Here is a 21,307-nt window from a genome sequence, read left to right on the forward strand (position 1 = left end):
TTCTAACTGCAGTGACTTTGCAGTAATGAATTCGAACAAACCAGACATTTTGCGAAAATGGTAAAATTGCGCCATCTTGTGAGGACCATTTCATAATGTGGGCAACATTTCAGAAATTTGAAAATTTTACAAGAATATGTCTTTGCCCCAAGCTTCAACATATCAAACTTTCAAGAATGTGTCTCAACTATAAAGTCGTTTTTTGAGGTCATGAAAGTCCATCATTTTGAAGAATTTGCTTGCAAATTTTCCCTAGCAACGACCATAGCAACGACACTCTGCTTGCTGTAAACCCCCACTATTGTTACATTTTTGTAAGTTATATTATATTGAAAATTTAACAACTTGCACCTGCTAATTCTCATCAAAATAAACAACATGCATGTACTGATTGTTTTCCTATACCCCGAACATAACCTGGAGGCCTGCACACTATGTTATGCGGGATCAAAACTGGCATTCCAGTTTGTGTTGTATGAGGTACAGTAATGTAAACATTAAACTCAAGCATTGCAACATCGCATTAATAAAAAACAACTGTATATACATATGCAAAAAGTAATCCCTTGAATACTAGTTATGCATTAAACTCAGACCCCTCATTATTATTGTCAGCCTAATAAAATACGGATTGGCTATTCTTACTACATTATTTTAACCTTCAACCTTCATGCGTCAACCCATTCTTACTCTTGCATAGTCTCTGAATTGCAGCTCAGGCAATAGCCTACAGGAAACACCACATTCCCATAGGGTAACTTAAAGTCAGTTTGTTCTGTATAACGTAGAACAATAAATAAAAGTCCAGCGGTTTCTGTGATCAATCATGGCGTTTTTCAATCTTCTAGCTGGTAAAAAATTATTAAGATCTAAATAATGAAATGATTTGGCTTTGATCTTAGTTGCTCAGCTTGTAGTATCGACCACTTTGATCTTGAACTACAGGGGCATCCACGATGCATAATATTTCTTGAAACGGTATCCAGCATTCATTTCTTGCATGTTGGGGCCATGTTAACGTGTTGTTTTGGTTAAGATGCATAAATTTAATTAAGATACAAAAAAAATACATTTATGTCAGTGCAAGTGAAACCGCAAGCAATTCCCAGCACTTTGATCTAGAAGAGCATTATTCTAAATGTAGAACCATCCCTGGAACTCGTTCACATAATATGTGTTTATTCCTGTTTCTGAGTCTGTCATGGAAATGAAGAGACTTTCTTCTGACACTGTTGATACCAAAGTTTTACTTTGAGAAGTTGAAAATGCAGCAGCATGCTCTTCTGGCATATGATCAACTAAAAATAATATCCAATTCCAACCTGGACAGTATGTAGCAATTTACATATGATCAAGGGTGGTACGTCGGAATTATTACTGAGCGATGTGAATAACAACATGATGTATACATTAAATTGCATCTTAACCAAAACAACACGTTAACACGGAATGGCTCGTTTCGGCTAGTCCGATTCGGCTAGTCTGATTGGGCTAGTTCCCTATTCGGCTAAAGTCTGTTTTGGCTAGTCCGATTCGGCAATTTTTTGAAATGCAAAAAAACTGTTTTGCTGACTGGCGCGGCGCCCCAACAATTGTACTACCGATTTGCTCCAACAGCGTTTCATGATTAACAATAGAGTTTAATGAGATAAAGTTTCAGCGAAAACGTGTCAACGAAAAAAAGACAGTTGCCAAATAGCGTTTGACATAAAAGATGAAGTTAAAACCCTAGTGGCAGTTTAGAATAAACCTGGGTTTCGGCGTTACATGACCTGGAATTCCTTCGGTTATTTCCTTCGTTAGACTCTCAGTTGATGTTACTTTATCATGGCAGAGGAATCGATTAGTACGCAACGCAAAGGTGAGGTTTTTCTACATGATTGCTACATGTTTCAACTAGCTCAATTAGTGCAGACAGGCTTAAGAAATACTGGCGTTGTTCTCGACGTAATGAGAAATGCAAGGCTTGCAACCTCGCATCCACACTTGTGCGGTAACAAATCAGGTAATACTGTGTGTTATGATGACTATATTTTGATCATTTGAGAAAATTTTGTGCCAAGGAATGTCAAGTACTTGAATTGTAATAATCGCAACCATTGTTTACCTGCATTGACGCTGGACCTGGGGGTGGACCACGGACTGGCCTAACCTAGTAACTACAACTGCTTTGATAGTGACGTTGTGCTATTACTTATTACTAGGGCCATTTTTTTTACCTAAAAAATTGAAAAGATGACTTTATTCTTTGAAATATATATATGACAATATATGGCGAACGAATTGGCGATTTTAAGAAGAACTGAGAGAGCGATGGTGAGAGCAATGTGTGGTGTAAAGCTGATGGACAAAAGGAATACCGAAGAACTTATGAGCTTGCTTGGGTTGAATGAGAGTGTTGATAAGTTGGCAAAAGCGAATGGAGTGAGGTGGTATGGGCATGTTTTGAGAAGGGATGAAGATGATGTTTTGAGAAGAGCGCTGGAGTTGCGAGTGGAGGGTCGGAGAAAACAAGGAAGACCAAAGAAAACATGGAAAAAGCAAGTTGAGGAAGAAAGCAGCAAGGTGGGCTTGACAAGAGAGGACGCGTTAGACAGATCGATGTGGAGGCAGGGTGTGAAGACGATTGCGGCACTTGGAGGTGAATCCGGCCACCCTCGGTAACGGGGACATCACCGGATAAAAACTGGACTACTACTACATGACTTTGTTTTAGACCATCAAATTTATGCTAATCTCCGTAACTAATAACTCGTATGTAAGTTTTTACATACATGTATTAATGTATTTTGAACAATAGTAGCCGAATCGGACTAGCCGAAAAAGACTGTAGCCGAATAGGGAACTAGCCGAATAGCAGCAGACCCACGTTAACATGGCCCCAACATGCAAGAAATGAATGCTGGATACCGTTTCAAGAAATATTATGCATTGTGGATGCCCCTGTAGTTCAAGATCAAAGTAGTCGATGCTACAAGCTGAGCAACTAAGATCAAAGCCGAATCATTTCATTATTTAGATCTTAATAATTTTTTACCAGCTAGAAGATTGAAAAACGCCATGATTGATCACAGAAACCGCTAGACTTTTATTTATTGTTCCATGTTATACAGAACAAACTGACTTTAAGTTACCCTATGGGAATGTGGTGTTTCCTGTAGGCTATTGCCTGAGCTGCAATTCAGAGACTATGCAAGAGTAAGAATGGTTTGACGCATGAAGGTTAAAATAATGTAGTAAGAATAGCCAGTCCGTATTTTATTAGGCTGACAATATACGGAATGGCCCGTTTCGGTGAGTCCGATTCGGTGAGTCCGATCCCTTAACGGGGGATTTTTTCAATTTTTTTTTTTTAATTATTGGGTACCATAACCTAATTATCATTGCCGTTTTAGGGTTAGGGGTTAGAGGTTAGGGTTAGGGTTAGGGGTTAGAGGTTAGGAACTCACCGAATCAGACTCACCGAATCGGACTCACCGAATAGTAGCAGACCCGACAATATAATGAGGGGTCTGAGTCAGGTCTGAGTTTAATGCATAACTAGTATTCAAGGGATTACTTTTTGCATATGTTTATACAGTTGTTTTTTATTAATGCGATGTTGCAATGCTTGAGTTTAATGTTTACATTACTGTACCTCATACAACACAAACTGGAATGCCAGTTTTGATCCCGCATAACATAGTGTGCAGGCCTCCAGGTTATGTTCGGGGTATAGAAAAACAATCAGTACATGCATGTTGTTCATTTTGATGAGAATTAGCAGGTGCAAGTTGTTAAACTTTCAATGTAACTTACAAAAATGTAACAATAGTGGGGGTTTACAGCAAGCAGAGTGCCGTTGCTATGGTCGTTGCTAGGAAAAATTTGCAAGCAAATTCTTCAAAATGATAGACTTTCATGACCTCAAAAAACGACTTTATAGTTGAGACACATTCTTGAAAGTTTGATATGTTGAAGCTTGGGGCAAAGACATATTCTTGTGAAATTTTCAAATTTCTGAAATGTTGCCCACATTATGAAATGGTCCTCACAAGATGGCGCAATTTTACCATTTTCGCAAAATGTCTGGTTTGTTCGAATTCATTACTGCAAAGTCACTGCAGTTAGAAGCCTCAAATTTTATCAGAGTAATCTTACATATATGAGTGAAAACCAACAGTAGTATTGTTGCACTGTCATACTTGTTGCGGGAGATACAGGACTCCAAAGTTTGCAAAAAATACGTTCGCATGTGTAGAAAGGGCTATTTTCAAAGAAATGTAACTCAAATTTGCAACACACTACATTTCTATCAAATACATGTCTGAAATCAGTGGGAAAATGTCTACCAAACTTCCCAGTTTCAGCACTGTAGCTCATTTCAATCTGAAGATATGATCCTTCAAAAACGCTATAAAATGAGATGAAAACGACTAATTCGCGGGGGTGCAAAAGTTTGGGGGGGTATAAATTTTAAACGAAAAGTGATGAAGAGCTAAAATTTTACATATGTTGCTTAATTATGTCTACCAACATTCCGATAAAATTTGAGCAAAATCTGAGAGGGTCGGGTGGGAGGCCCTTGGTGTTTTGACACGGAATGACCCTTTATTAAGTTTATAGACAAATTTAGACATGTTTTACAATTCTAATTTTGCATTTTACGTAAATTTTTGTGCTTTCTGAAGGTTATGAAAGCAAGTTTTACTGGTTCTGGTACATTCTGAAGCAATATAAGTAGACTCATTAGTTAGACATTTTAACAAAAACAATGGCTAAGGAAGTCCAGATGAAAAAATACGGTAGTAAGTTTTTATATATATATAATTCTTATTTAATCAAATATAGTTATTACTACCTAAACCCTTGACAGCCTGTTTCACCTGAAGGAGGATCATCAGAAGGTCCTTATTCAAATTGAATTTTATTTTAATATAATTAATTTAATTTTAAATAGAATTCTATTTCAATAAGGACCTTCTGATGATCTTCCTTTAGGTGAAACAGGCTGTCAAGGGTTTAGATAGTAATAGCTATATTTGATTTAATTCGCTCTGCTTTGCTTTTTGCTTGGCATTGAGCACTTTTTGTGGTATTAATAATTTTCATTGTTTAATTCTTATTTACCGGTATGTAACAAATTACATCACAGGCATGTAAGTATGTATGTATGGTATGCTGTTTCTGCACCCATTAAATTGATTCCGATTTTACCTTCCAAGATACTACGTAATATACCTACGGTACCTGACTTGGGCTATTCTATTAAATGGATTCTATTAGCTGAGTGTAATAATGGCAAAATGATCTTCAATAAAGGATGATCCTTTAGAAATAGGAAAGTATGAGTCAATGAAAACATCCAAACTTCCGCTTCGTTTGAATGTACTCAGACATTTTCTCTATCTCCGCACATTTCAATTTACAAATTCCACAACATCTAGTCAACTGCACATTCAACTCTACAAAGACATCATCAACACAGGCCTTAAAACTCGTGTTTTTTTCCGGCAGCCATCGTGGCCTACCGAGAGCTCCTTCTCGGCGGCCAAATCTGCGTGCTTGGAGGCCAATATACATTATACAACAACAATAGCACAAGTAAATAGCATTAAACTTGCAACAATGTTAAAATGATCACCTAGCGGTGTTGAAGTTTGGGCGACATTCTGCAATAGAATCGTTGTACCACGCATTAAATGCTTTAATTATATACAATCCCGCAATGCCGGGATTGTAATCCGGTATTGCGGGACCATCTAACGACACTAAATTGTATTAACTGCTCGCAGCTCAGTAAATTGTTTCAACTGCATACCGCCTTTCATAAAATTTGACCATTTATTCTGTTATGATGTCAGCATTGAGGGTGTGAAGTCACTAACCCACAGCGTTCTCAACTATGAAGACACGTGTTTCACCCGTGGATGTCAACTAACCTAGTTCTCCTTTTTAACAACGATTCAATATCCGACAACATTGAATCGATATAAAAACGACAATATTGCCAGCCGATGTAAATTAGCACTTCGGATTAACACTTTGTTAAAATAAACATCGAGAATTGCAAACAAGACTTACAGCGCTAGTGATCGCAGCTGGATATATTCAATACAACAGTAGTAACTATGATGCGCTGACCTAATTCTGCGTCACTCTCTGATACTACATATTTTCAACATTTAATCCAAGATCATTCTATTGCTAAATTAAATAATTGGCTAGAAGAAACCGGCGGCCAAACTTGGCCGACGGAGGAGGTAGCACAGGCGGTCATTCAAGCACTAGTTAGAGGCCATGGCCGCGATGGCAGCCGGCTGCTTTAAGGCTTGTCAACATATATTCATCTGCATCTATAGCAGCCACGAAGTGCAAGAAGACCATCATAGACCAAATAAAACAGCTTAAAACCAAAAAAAAGGCTGAACAAAATCAAGAATAAGCAGCAGATTCTTAGGTTCAATAATTTTTTTTTAGAAAATCTTAACTTTAAAATTTTTATTCTACAGGAAAATGTGTTGCTAAAGGTGTCGTGGATCATCTAACCTCAATAAAAATTAACATATCTAACATAGGCTATGTGTTATTTGAGGAGATGGTACAAACTCTCAAAATAGCTGGAAGGATGGTTCAATGGCCCATATCGAAAGAAGTCTAGGAAGACCTTGTCAGCATGTAGTTTGCTCACTTCACCACTGTGAGTTATCACTTCACAACTGTTGGAACACATTGATGGATCAACTGCAGGGCCAAACAGTTTTAATGGCACAATCGGAAAAATGCTTGCCAAAAATGTATGGGAAATGGAGCCAATACTATTTGAACCACTAAATATACCAAAATATCCTGAAATTGAGCTGAATCTCTCAAATGATGCAAAGTACCTGCATAAACAAACATAGTTAACTAACCTTAACCCTAACTCTAACCCTAAAATAAATCATTCTGTCGACCTAACGTCCTGTCGACCAAATGTCTGTCGACCAATTGTCCTGTCAAACAACTGACCGGGTACCGTTACGTGACTATTCCAGCAGCGTAAGTTACTCTACCATCTATATACTTTGAAATTTCCATATCTTATGAGAAAGTCATGCAATCAGCTGCTGTTTTGCGGCAAGAGCAACGTAGGCTATTTTTCTCTTTCGGCATTCTTTAAGTCCGTTTAAATGATGTAACTCTCTTTCGCAAAGTGTTTTATCTTTGAAAAACCACTTGTAATAACCATTTTTGTTGCCCCTCAACCATAAGTTTATGGGGGGCGCCGCGCCCGGCCCTCTGAAGTCGATGCGTATGCACCCGCTACTTTTGAAGTAGCGCGCTACCTGCTACTTGGACCAAAATAGCGCGCGCTACCGCTACCAATTTACAAAAGTAGCGCGCTACTTGCTACTCATATCAAAGTGGCGTGCGCTACCGCTACTTCTTCCGCTACTTTTGTCTAAAATGACACTAGGAAACACCCTTCAAGTCCCTAGTGACGCAAAAATGACCTTGAAAACAAATGTTATCATTCGTTTACGCTGTCATTTTAACGTCGTTACAGAAAACACATTCTAAGGGAAATTTATTGTTACGCATCTTTCAAATACACGAGCATTTCAAAATGAGAGTCACTAAGTCCTGCCCGCTTTCGCTCAAGCACATATCGTTGAGGTAAAACCAAACCGGGTTATGCCCACTTTTAGGTTTTTTAGTTTTACTGCAGTTTCTTGGTTTTTGAACATAGCTCTTTCCAGCACTCCAGGTTTCAGCCTTGTATGTAATCAAATTCAAGGTGAAGCTATGGACATACTCACAAATATCTCGCATACTTTGAAAGCAAAACTGGGCTATGTGCAATTCTGTGAACATAGCCCTTTTCTAGCTTGATAGTATAAATAGGTCTATGTCTAATGCTACCATAAATTATGGACATAACGCCCTTATTGTGGAATCGTGCCAAGGATCTATGTTCAATTTTCCATTCAGGTCATGATGCAAATTCAAAAAAAAATGCAAAAGATTCAGTCCTTTCTATAGAATTGTAACCAGTGCTGTATTCGTAGGGTATACGGCGGTATACGCAGTATACTCTCTGCTTTTTCGAGCAACTATAGTATACTAGGGATGTGCTGATTACAGAATTTTTGCCGATGTCGATTCTTAAATATTTGCCGATTCCGATTCTTTGGTTAAATGATTAAAGCTGCTTTTAGTTGGCGCTCTACAAGTGGTTGCAATTTTGTTACAGGTTGCTGCCTTTAAGATGTCTAAAAACGTTCACTTTGTCGCCTGCTCTAGACAGCGTGATTTTTTATGGTAGTTCTTCGCTTCTTGCGCGCTACAAAGTGGTGATAGACACGCGTTTTATTTGTTGCGGAAATCAGTGAAAAGAGAAAAATCGCCATTGCTCACAGAGTGCAAAATAAAAACGTAGCTTAATGCAGTGTGCAAAATATTATCTTGTGCGGTTTGCAGTATTTTTCTCGCAGAATTCAGGAAGGTGCCAGAAACAAGAAGATAAAAAGACCAGAGCGTAAAAGAAAATGAACGCAGCGGTATTGAATATACAAAAACCTTTAAAAAAGTAACACACCAGCCTTGCATTCAAAGTGCATCAATAGGCGAAAAAAGAAAAACATCTTGTGAAGAAATTAGTATTGTTTTTGAACGCAGAGTTGCAGCCAATCTTGTTGCTTAACAAACACGTGAAGATTACCAGGTAGCTGGTTTGATTACGTTTGCGCAATCACACGATTGTTTGTTGAACGCATTAAGCGTAATAGGCCTATACTTGGAAGTTACTTCTCTCTGCTTAGTAAATTAACATTAAGCAACTTTCAGTGACTATGAATTTTACAAGGATTTAACAATAATTACAAAGAACATTTCCGCTTTTTAATATTCAAAATTAAAGGCACGTAAATTAAAAAGCAATAACATCAACTTTTCTCCAGTTGCTGGAGTGAGTCTGTTCCATTGAGGCGTAAAAATTCGTTTGCTTTCGATCGACGATGGTGGTGACGAAAGCAATTTATTTGCAATTTTGCTCAGCTCAAGAAACATAGTATTGTTTGCTTTCCACCAAATCATTTATCTTCTTGCTGCGCTAAAAATGTCTGCATTAAGGTATATTCTACAGATCAAAGAAAACTCCCTAATTTTGCCGAATGCCGACTAGAACTGGAACAGCATTTGGCTGTAACGTAGTCCATTTCATGGGTTGAACAAACAATCGAGTGATTATTGCGCAAAGGAGGTAATCTTTTTTCACGTGTTTACTAAGTGACAAGATTAATTTACTGCAATTCAGCGTCTGAGAAGACAAGATATAACTTGCAACTTCACACGTTGTTTTCCATTGACGCCCTTTGTTTTTTTTCTAAAAGCGTTTTGAATCTTTCAGGCAGTTGTTCTCATTTTCTTTGCAGTTTATACTCCCTCGCTTTTTCTCTGAACTTGCTTTTAGCGCCTCGCATACTGCAAGCTAATAACTATTACGTAATAATCCATTTCTCCTTTAACTTCTAACCGTTGTGTAATCATTCAACTTTTATATTTTATCTGGTCTGATTTTCTCTTTGAACGTTTTTCGTCATTTCAAAGAAAGAAAGTATTTTGATCTTGTGCCTACTAAACAAGAGTTTACAAAATGGCGGACAATCGTCATAATTTAGAGTTTTAGACTACCGCTCTTGCGGACACTCTTGCGGTACAAAAACATCATATTTTTTATTTTACACTAATGTATGTAAAAGATGAAATTGTGTTATTACGGAGAGTTGCGGTTTTTTATATTAGCTTACACAAAATGAGATGTTTAATGGAGAACTAAAGCAGTGGCTTATTGCAGGGGTTCTTAAACTGGGGTCTGTAGACCCCAAGGGGTACGCGGACTAGTTTTAGGGGGTCCATGAAGGCAAATGGAAATCTTAGTGTATAATTTCAAAAATGAATTGTTGTTTTGTTAGTCTTTGCCACATTGTTGTTTTTACCACTAATTGAACATTGCAAAATTTTATCAGTTGCAGCTAAGCTAGACGTCAGCTAGGCTCGGTTAAGATTGTGAAAGGTTTTTGGTAAAGAGAGCCATGGCTGCTATAATCCCTTTTGCAACTACATACAGTATTTATGTGAGTCTGGATTTTCATCCTTGGTAACTATCAAAATAAAAAGTCGAAACCGATTGGATGCAAAGAACAAAGAACATGCGTGTTGCTCTATCAAAGACGAAGGCACAATTTCATGTTTTTGTTGAAGACGAACAGCAGCATCCTTCACATTAAAAAAATTAAATCGAAGATATTAAAAAACAATCTGCATTCACTATTTCTTAAATTTAATGAAACATAAATTTTGTTACCTCAAATTAAATATAGTTACTACTCTCTTCACCCTAAAAGGAGGATCATCAGAAGGTCCTAATTCAAATAGAAATAAATTTTGTTACCAATTCATTTCAATTTTATGGCGTTATGTCCAATTCATGCTGATCAAAAAAGTTTCTCGGACTAGGCTATAAAAGGGGTCCACGCAAATCAATTTTGTTTTAAGGAGTCCACGTTAAAAAAAAGTTTAAGAACTCCTGGTTATTGCAATAAACTAGCCTAATAAATGTATACAAAAAAATTTGCCTCTATCATTGTCACTTCAATTGAGGCAAATTACACTGGGGAACAATTTTAAAACAAAGTTTTGTTGACTTTGATTTCACACTTGATTTAGGCTAATTCCGGTGTGCTGATTTCAAAAATGTGGCCAGTTTTTTTCTATCACGTCAAGTTTTTGCTCTACAGCATACATCCAAAATATGCAACTTTTCGCGACTTTAGCCATATAGCTTTACTATACGTAATAGGAATGCACAAGCAAATCATATAGTAAGTTATACACAAAAAGGGTCGACTGAATTATTAAGCAACCAAGGCACAGGCATCGATTTAGGTTGATGCTTTTTCCCACATTTTTGGTAGGAGGATGCAATCATCCAACGAAACTAGATTAGAATGGTAAAATTTAAGTTAGTTACTTTCCACTTTCAACCATGTATGTAGGCCGTTTGTTTGTTAAAATACTATCGTCTGCTACTGCGTCTGCTGTTTCTCGTCGTCAGTGTCTAAATAACCTGGATTTTTTTTGCTATATATATTTGTGGCAGTTTTACTATTCCCAGCCAAAGAAAAGATGTCAGTGCAGCTGTCAAATAAGCCTACTTTGCATATTTTAAAATAAAAGTTGGTGATAAAGATAAGTCTTATGCAAGCAGTGTATCGAGAGTTCGCGGATGTGGACCAAGGGAACACGTGACAAATTGGTATTCGAAACACCTTTGCTTGAAGATTTGGATCATGATGAATGTCTTATTGATGGCAGGCCTAATGATGAAGATTTTGAAATTGAAGATGATTCAGAACTTGGAGTATTCCATCAGCATGAGTAGAATGATTTGAGACTAGGAAAAAAGCTTCGAAACTTAGCATCCAGACTAAATGAGAAAAATTTACTTGGAAAAGGAGCGAAGGTATCGTACTTTCAATTGAGAGAAAGTGTGTTTTTACCGTACTTTCGAAGTGACAGTGGCTTTGTGTATTGCCATGATGTAAAAGGTTTACTAAAGGAGTTGGGAACTCCGATCTACAACTCAACTGAATGGCGAATGTTCATTGACAGCTCAATGAGGAGCTTAGTACGTCCTTCTCCATAATGTCAATTTATACGGTGCAGTACCTATTGCACGTTCAGTTAGTCTTCGTGAAGAATACGGAAACATTAAAAAGAGTTTTGAAATCGTTGCAATATCACAAGCACAATTGGATCATATGCGTTGACTTTAAAATTGTATGTTTTTCTTCTTGGTCAGCAACACAGATAGACAAAGTACCCCCGCTATTTGTGTCATGTGGAACAGCAGAGCCCAGATCAGCACTGGATGGAGAGGAATTGGCCTCCGAGATCTGACCTTAAACCTGGTGATCCCAATGTTCTACATGAGCTTCTTGTTGACAAAGAGAAAATTATTTTCCCACCTATGCATATAAAGCTCGGCCTAATGAAGCAATTCGTTAAAGCATTGTAAACTGAAAGCAACTGTTTCAATCACCTCGTTTTGGCTTTTCCTGGCCTGTCAATCAGGGTTGTCGGTATTTTACCCGACCCAAAAAAACCCGGGTGGGTTTTTTTGAAAAAACCCACTTAAAAAAACCCAAAAAAACCCATAAAAAACCCAGAGCATCATATTTGTCCAGTTTTTAATAGAAAATTAAAAAAATCAACAAAAAAACTACAAGGCACTTAAAACAAACTTTAAATTAGGACTTAAGGATGTGATGGTGAAGTAAATTTCCAAGAATAAACTGAAAACGCAGTGGATATTGTACAGTGCACAAAAATCAAGTAATGCCACTTTGTGGATACTACACTAAAACTCATTTATGCAAGAAAGCCTTATAGTTAAACTGGTGAAAGTAGGCTACTACTCTATTGTAGTCTGTATATATGATGTGAAATGCAATTTAGGAGGCTATTTACCAATTACAGATTCTGGATTCTAACGCATGGCTGTTTCACAGCATTTGCCTAAATGGCCATTGGCCACGCAATTGCTCATCCATTAGTCAAATACTATATATAATATATGTATAAATGATAAAAAATATTTAAACATGATGGCATAAATGCTCCTTGCCTTCAAATCTAAATCAAATGATGCAATGATGTGATTTCTACCACGGTAGCATCAACTTGGTATAGAAATCAGTGGATGATGCAACATGCAACTTGATCTTGAAATTAATAGATAATGCAACATTCAAGCAACTACAGGCCTAGTGCATTATTTTATTGAGTTATGCAAGCATGTACTGTGAGTGAAAGGCACTTCATCCGTAAAAAGTAGTTTTGAGGTGAAATAAGCATGAATCTACCTTTTTTTGCATCTTTTTTAAAAAAAACCAAAAAAACCCGGGTGTTTTTAAAAAAACCCGGGCGGGTTGGGCTTTTTTAAAAAAACCCGGGTTTTTCTCAACCCTGCTGTCAATACAAAAAATCAAGGCTGGTATATTTGATGGTCCACAAATTCAGCAACTCATCAAAGATGAAACATTTTGTGGTTCAATGTCAGAATTGAAAGAAAATGCGTGGTTATCATTTAAAAACCTTGTCAAGGGATTTCTTGGGAATACACGGGCAGAGAATTATGTTGAAATTGTTTAGAGGCTATTGGAAAGCTACAAAGAACTCGGCTGCAACATCAGCATCAAGATGCATTTTTTGCATTGCCATCTTGCTAATTTCCCAGAAAACATTGGTGTGTGTCAGCGATGAGCAAGGAGAAAGATTCCACCAAGATCAGAAGGTGATGGAGGATATAGTGATATATGAGTGAATGAAGATACAGTGCCTTATAAGTGCCTTATAAGTGACTAATTTGTAAAATAAGCATCAAAAATGAATTATCCACCCTCAAAAATGGGGGGTTAGACACCAGTTTCATTTGATTTGGATAAGAAAAGAGAAAGATATTTGATAATGTATTATCACCACTAGAGGTGCTCTTAAGCATAAGAATGTATAAAGTTGCCTATATTTCTGCATCCTCTCATCTAATTTTGACCAACTTTTTTTTAAATGATGTAGTAAGAAGAGAGGCATCTGTTGAAACTAAATTGTTAGTTGTGTATTTTACACATCGTCCTCTAGTGGTAAAAATCGCCAAAAAGTGTTGTAGGTGGCCTTAAATAATGGCCGGCTGGGGGGGTCAAACCTTGTCCGATCAATTCAAACTTTTGGAATAGCTATTTTCTAAGCTAACCTTGTTGAAATAGGCTAATTGTTGAAATAGGCTACAAAACTCCATTTGCAGATGACTATATGATTGCAAACAATGCCATGCTCTTTCAAAAGCACCACATCAAATCCAATCCTAGCAGTGTAATGGGCTATGTCCAGTTTTTGTTTTACACCGGTTGTTACTTTGAGAACCTCACTGGGCTATGTCCAAAAAAGGGGTGTAAAAAAATGGGGGGTGGCACACAATTTTGAAAAACATCTAGTTGTGTGCAAACCAAGGAGAGCATGGTATGGTTGACAGTATGTGGCACTGGTGTTTGATTCATTTGAGATATCAAAAATATTCAAGAAAATAAATGTTTTTTTGCGTTTATCTCAGTTTGATGATTTTGGACATAACACCATTTGGTTTTACGTCAACGATATTTTCCAACAGAGAAAAGTCTCTCCACCGCAGCACTGGAAGGAATGGGGGTGTTGTATTTTATGAACAGATGTTTTAACTCGGTATTCGAAAAGCTCAAAGACTTGCTCTTGCCCAAAAAAAGGCGTCCAGCCGTCCACAGTTGCTGCTTCCTTCTGCACGGACATTTCACGGGATGGCGCCAACACACCAAAAAGTTCATCCTCGGAGTCATGACTGGTGTTGGTGTCACTCTTCTCGGTATCAACCTGGCTTGTTATCTCCTGCAATAGTCGAATTACATGTCTTGACTTTTTCGCAGTGACTCGCAGTGCGTCAGCATCATCCATGGAAACGTAGTGCAGAAATTGTAGCCACGACGTCTTGAAGGAGGGATGAAGACATGATGCCATAACGCATTTCATGTCGTTGAAGCACTTGTTGAATCGCTTCTTCACTCCTTCAAGGACTTTCACTTTCAACTCCTCACAGGTCACAAAATCACTGATCTCGGTCAACTTCTTTGCGGAAATTGTGATGGTTGGAAGCAAGATTCCGTAATATGCCTTGGACTCGCCCTGGAGAATGTCTAAAGCCTGGCAGATAGGCTTCATTAGTCATCACACGGAGATATTCGCCGAAGAAGTTAACGTCAGCTAGAAAAGACCGAAACTTTGCAACCAAACCGATTGGGGTCTGCTACTATTCGGCGAGTCCGATTCGGCGAGTCCGATTCGACTAGTCCGATTCGGCGAGTTCCCTATTCGGCGAGAGCCTTTTTCGGCGAGTGCCCTATTCGGCGAGTTTTTGAAATTTTTGAAAGGAAATTATCGGGTACCGTAGCCTAATTATAATTGCCGTTTTTACATAGTTTTAACGTCGCTAAACGTTGAAATTGTGCAGAAAGGAATAAAAATAAAATGTTTGAACTATTAAATTAAAATTCGTCATGTCAGTTCAGTTGTTTTTATTTCTGACCATCATATGAAAAACAATACACGTCAACATAGCAAAGGTGTAAAAAAGGTAGAAGCGACAAAACGCGAACGTTAAAACGTGCTTGTGACCGGAGTAAGTTATTGAGTTGAAAGAAACATACGCGCCGACTTCAGGGGGGGCCGGCGCCCCCCGTAAATTTATGGTTGAGGGGCAACAAAAATGGTGATGACAAGTGGTGTTTCAAAGATAAAACACTTCGCGAAGGAGATTTAGATAATTTAAACGGACTTAAAAAATGCGGAAAGCAAGAAAAGCCTACGTTGCTCTTGCCCGCAAAACAGCAGCTCGCATGGCTATCTCATACGGTATGGAAATTTCAAAGTAGATGGTAGAGTACTGCTGGAATAGTCACGTAACTATTCACTGCAATATTAAGTAAACCAGCTAAATTAGACGGCTTGACGCGCTATTTTCAACGAGATCTTCCCTCTGTGAGATCAATTATGTTTCAACAGAACGCATTGTTTTTGCAATGTGTGAGAATTAAATCGAAAACCGATAAAAGAAAAGGTGTTTAATGGTCTTGGTCGCAGATATTGCCTGCATTAACGACGTCTCTTACCGCTATTATCACCTAGCTAACCTGACATCATTGTTTTATGCGGCCGCTAAGGTTTGACATCGACTTTAACGATCATGGAATGTTACGTAATAATAAGAACGATTATATCCTACACGCAAAAATAAAAAAATGATCTCTTTCTGTTTTGTCTCGTGAGCTTTGCATATTGCTCAACAAGTGCACAAAGTTTAGAATTGACAAGAAATCATTGAATTTGAAAATTAAGTTTGAATCACTGCAAATAAACGTATTCAAAACTTTCACTTAAGCCGACGCGATTTCACAATCCGTAATCTACGTCGACAATGATTTTTAGTGCGTTCATTTTGAAAATTGCTGAGCTGGAGACAACAGCTTGTCCCGTGTTAGTTGAACTTGTCTTTTTGAGGTGAAAATCACTTGCGAACATCTCGATCTTTACTCGAGTATAGCCTACTGTATTCAATAAAAGACTATAAAGACTTTCGATAAAAAACAGAAGAGAAAACACTTCGCCGTTGTCAACGCTTTGAAAGTAAGTAATTAGCGAAACGAGGTTAATAAAACTGATACCGGGTTTTCACTCTGCTTGAGATCATGATTTTTTGCGTTTTATTTCGATAACTTCACTGTCTTGATCGTTGTTGTTCACTCGCACGAAAAGGACATGAATCGGCTTGTTTTCCAACAGTTCCAATTATGAGCTAACAATATCAAAATTTTTATGACTAGGCGTACTGCGTGCGTAAAACTAATCCTTTCAAGCAGCGGTTCTAATAAATTCGGTTTGCGACCTATTTGTTAATATAAACACGACACTAAGCTTAATCAAAGACTATTTTAACCGAGTAAATAGCGCTATGGTTATGACGTTATCACCTTTCTCGCCCCCCAAGGTTTTTTGAAAAGTCGGCGCCTATGGAAAGAAATTTGGCACGGTCGCAACACCTTCAGAAAAATTTAAGATATGAAGGGAAAATAAAACAAAGAAAATGTTACAAAAAAATAAATAAATAAATCATGTTTATGTCTGTAAGTTAGCACTTTTGAATAGTTAAAATGATTAGTTTGGATCAACAAATGTGTGGCCTACAGCTTGGATTTAAAAGAAATTATCGGGTACCGTAGCCCAGTTATCCCAACCAGCAAAAATTTCCGTTTTTACATCGTTTTAACGTCGCTAACTGTTGAAATCGTGTAGAAAAGAGAACTTTGCTGACTAGGATACGTTGAAGCTGAGAAACATTCACAGAAGCCCTTCGAATTGTTCCAAGAACCCATTTAGCATAACATTTTATTTGTACATTGATTCAACGTCTGAATACATTATCTTAAAAATGCAACGTATCGTAGGGCTTCTGTGAATGTTTTTCAGTTTCAACGTATCCTAGTCAGCAAAGTTCTCTTTTCTACAGGATTTCAACGTTTAGCGACGTTATAACGATAGGCCACACATTTGGTTAGCCTTTTCATTCTGTTACTACAATGGGTTCTCATTTGTTGATCCAAACTAATCATTTTAACTATTCAAAAGTACTAACTTATACACATAAGCATGATTTTTTTTGTAACATTTTCTTTGTTTTATTTTCCCTTCATATCTTAAATTTTTCTGAAGGTGTTGCGACCGTGCCAAATTTCTTTCAACTCAATAATTATGATACTTCGGTCACAAGCACGTTTTAACGTTCGCGTTTTGTCGCTTCTACCTTTTTCTACACCTTTGCTATGTCGACGTGTATTGTTTTTGATATGATGGTCAAAAATAAAAACAACTGAACTGACATGACGAATTTTAATTTAATAGTTCAAACATTTTATTTTTATTCCTTTCTGCACGATTTCAACGTTTAGCGACGTTAAAACTATGTAAAAACGGCAGTTGTAATTAGGCTAGGCATACGCGCCGACTTCCGGGGGGGCCGGGGGGCCGGCGCCCCCCGTAAATTTATGGTTGAGGGGCAACAAAAATGGTGATTACAAGTGGTGTTTTAAAGTTAAAACACTTCGCGAAAGAGATTTAGATAATTTAAACGGACTTAAAGAATGCCGAAAGCAAGAAAAGCCTGCGTTGCTCTTGCCCGCAAAACAGCAGCTGATCGCATGGCTTTCTCACACGGTATGGAAATTAAAAGCAGATGGTAGAGTAACTTACGCTGCTGGAATAGTCACGTAACTATTCACGGCAATATTCAGTAAACCAGCTAAATTAGACGCGCTATTTTCAACGAGGTCTTTCCTCTGTGAGACAATTATGATTCAACAGAACGCATTGTTTTCTTCGCAATGTGTGAGAATTAAATCGAAAACCGATAAAAAGAAAAGGTGTTTAATGGTCTTGGTCGCAGATATTGCCTGCATTAACGACGTCTCTTACCGCTATTATCACCTAGCCAACCTGACATTGTTTTATGCGGCCGCTAAGGTTTGACATCGACTTTAACGATCATGGAATGTTACGTAATAATAAGAACGATTATATCCTACACGCAAAAATAAAAAAATGATTTCTTAAAACAGCTCTTTCTGTTTTGTTTCGTGAGCTTTGCATATAGCTCAACAAGTGCATAAAGTTTAGAATTGACAAGAAATCATTGAATTTGAAAATTAAGTTTGAATCACTGCAAATAAACGTATTCAAAACTTTCACTTAAGCCGACGCGATTTCACAATCCGTAATCTACGTCGACAATGATTTTTAGTGCGTTCATTTTGAAAACTGCCGAGCTGGAGACAACAGCATGTCCTGTGTTAGTTGAACTTGCCTTTTTGAGGTGAAAATCACTTGCGAACATCTAGACCTTTACTCGAATATATATCCTACTGCCCTACTGTATTCAATAAAAGACTACAAAGACTTTTGATAAAAAACAGAAGAGAAAACACTTCGCCGTTGTTAACACTTTGAAAGTAAGTAATTAGCGAAACGAAGTTAATAAAACTGATAGCGGGTTTCCACTCTGCTTGAGATCATGATTTTTTGCGTTTTATTTCGATAACTTCACTGTCTTGATCGTTGTTGTTCACTCGCACGAAAAGGAAATGAATCGGCTTGTTTTCCAACAGTTCCAATTATGAGCTAACAATATCAACATTTTTACGACTATACGTAAAACTAATCCTTTCAAGCAGCGGTTCTAATAAACTCGGTTTGCGACCTATTTGTCAATATAAACAAGACACTAAGCTTAATCAAAGACTATTTTAATTGAGTAAAATAGCGTTACGGTTATGACGTCATCACCTTTCTCGCCCTAAGGTTTTATGAAAAGTCGGCGCCTATGAGGCTAGGGTACCCGATAATTTCCTTTTAAAAATTTCAAAAACTCGCCGAATAGGGCACTCGCCGAAAAAGGCTCTCGCCGAATAGGGAACTCGCCGAATCGGACTAGTCGAATCGGACTCGTCGAATCGGACTCGCCGAAACGGGCCATTCCGAACCGATTGTATAGCTGCTTGACCACGCCAGTATTGCCAAAAAAAACAAGCAATTTTTTCACTTTAAATTAAAAAGTAGCGAGTAGCAAGAGTGCCACTGAAAAAAAGTAGTGCCTCTCCAGCTACCGCTACTTTGCTACCAGCGGCGCTGCTGCAAAGTACAAAGTAGCGCACTACTGCCCACCTCTGACCGTAAGTAAGCACTAAGCAAAATGTCAGTGAAAAAGTTTCAACTGAATTCTTAGCAGGATAAAAATAAACAGTTACCAGTGGCAATATCAAACAGCGTTTCAACATCTCGAAGGCTATGGTACCGTACCTTATACCGGTAAATATTGATCAAGCATAGCACTGGCTGCATATTAATATGGTATTGAATTACTCACTGGGCAATAGAATTACTTGAAAATGATTGTTAGTTTGTCTTGCAAAGATTTCTTGTTGACCAGTGCTATAGATTAAATTAATTGCCTAACATTTTCCATGGGCCTAAGTAGCCTATGGAAAGGTAAACACAATAACCACCTATCTAAATAATCCTTACAAATTCTGGAAAATTCACTGAATAAGGGTTGTTTGAAAAAAAAACTGTCTCTGAAATGGCATTTCTCCGCATCGGCTTCTTCGAAACGGGCCATTCCGCACGAGGCTACAGTGATTATTTTTAGAAGGTATCAGTGTAACAAAGGTTGGAAACCACAAATTGAGATTATGAACTGAAATTCCCAACAATAACCTACTGTATACGGTACTTTTCAAACTTACCATGATTATTAAGAGAAATTCCTCTTGTGTTATTTTCAAGTCTTCAGCACAAACGTAAAAGTGGTTAGCCTCCAATTAAACTGTGGTAGGTACTGCACCAGATTAGCTTCTTCTCATATATACAGTATATCAATCATTTCCATTTTATAGATTTTTCTAGCTCTTAATTTGTGTAACACCAACTCTGTTAAATAAGCCGAGTTATTTTTGAAATATTAATGTACTTGTTGAACAAGTTAGTTATCTACAGACCAGCTGTATTTTAGTAGTTTTCAAGGTTCCTCTATACATATACATAGAGATTGTCATCGTCTTGCCTTTGCCAGTATGTGGGGAAATCATTACAGCAAGCACCTCAACTCTGTGCAGCCCCACTACCATGCTAAAAAATTAGTTGAAAGTAACTATAACAAATGCTTGTAAATATGTTGACTGTAATCAGTACTTGTGTAATGTGGATGTGGTTAAAATGCTGTGCAAGAAGCTCTGTTTAAATAAATCTACTGGCCATGATAAGATTTCTGCTGAACATATTCTGTATTCTCATCCTGCAATTTTCCTGTATCTCAGTCTCTTCTTCTATATGTGTATTTTTCATGGATTTGTGCCTAACAATTTCATGTATACTGTGATTTTGCCTATGGTAAAAAGTAACAAAGGAGACATTACTAGCACTGCCAACTATAGACTGATTGCAATTGCTACAATTATATCAAAGATCTTTGAGTATTTTATTCTTCATTGTATCGAACCACTGTTGAGTAGTTCTGACAACCAATTTGGTTTTAAGGCTAAGCATAGCACAGATATGTGTGTTTACCTGCTAAAGCAGACCATTTCTCAGTATGTTAAGCATGGAACCCCTGTGTATTCTGTATTTTTAGACTCGTCCAAAGCATTCGACAGAGTAAATCACTCTTTGCTGTTCTCAAAGCTGATTGAAGGGTCTGTTCCCATATTGTTTGTTTGTCTATTGTTATTCTGGTACGCTAATCAATGTATGACAGTAAAGTGGGGAGGTCAGTTCTCCCAGTCATTCCATGTGTCTAATGGGGTGAGACAGTAAGGCGATGTGAAATTTGAATGGACAAAATCGAATTATCACACAGGGTGACTACTGTTGTGTAGAGTATTTTTGTGAAGTTTTATGCAATAAAATCCAGTATCCGTAAACATGTAAGCGTTTTAAGGTTTAGTATTTTCTAATTCTTGCAAGGTGATTCCACAAAAAATACTATCACAGCGCATCAATCCACGTGATCCAGATAGCACGCTCTGAATGGCTAGTTAGGGAAAACGCGTTGTGTGCCGCACACACGCGCGCGAGCGATTGCTGTCTGCTGCTGAAAGATTTATACCTTGAGATGCTGATTATTATTGAAGATAAGGCTGCAAAATTCAGATAAGAA

At 37.6% G+C, this 21,307-nt stretch overlaps 1 protein-coding gene across 2 annotated transcripts in view; it reads right to left on the bottom strand.

Moving 5' to 3' along the window:
* The window catches only part of LOC145771391 (uncharacterized), a 126,741-nt gene extending 106,666 nt beyond the window's left edge, over positions 1-20,075 (bottom strand). For both annotated transcript variants that reach the window (XM_082583154.1, XM_082583161.1), the window contains exon 1: positions 19,899-20,075. In XM_082583154.1, the coding sequence (XP_082439280.1) occupies positions 19,899-19,901 (3 nt within the window). In that variant the 5' untranslated portion in view covers positions 19,902-20,075. The remainder of the gene's footprint in view (positions 1-19,898) is intronic.
* Between the last annotated feature and the right edge of the window lie 1,232 nt (positions 20,076-21,307).

Source organism: Aplidium turbinatum, chromosome 1, assembly GCF_918807975.1.
Source record: "Aplidium turbinatum chromosome 1, kaAplTurb1.1, whole genome shotgun sequence".
Classification (NCBI taxonomy): domain Eukaryota; kingdom Metazoa; phylum Chordata; class Ascidiacea; order Aplousobranchia; family Polyclinidae; genus Aplidium; species Aplidium turbinatum.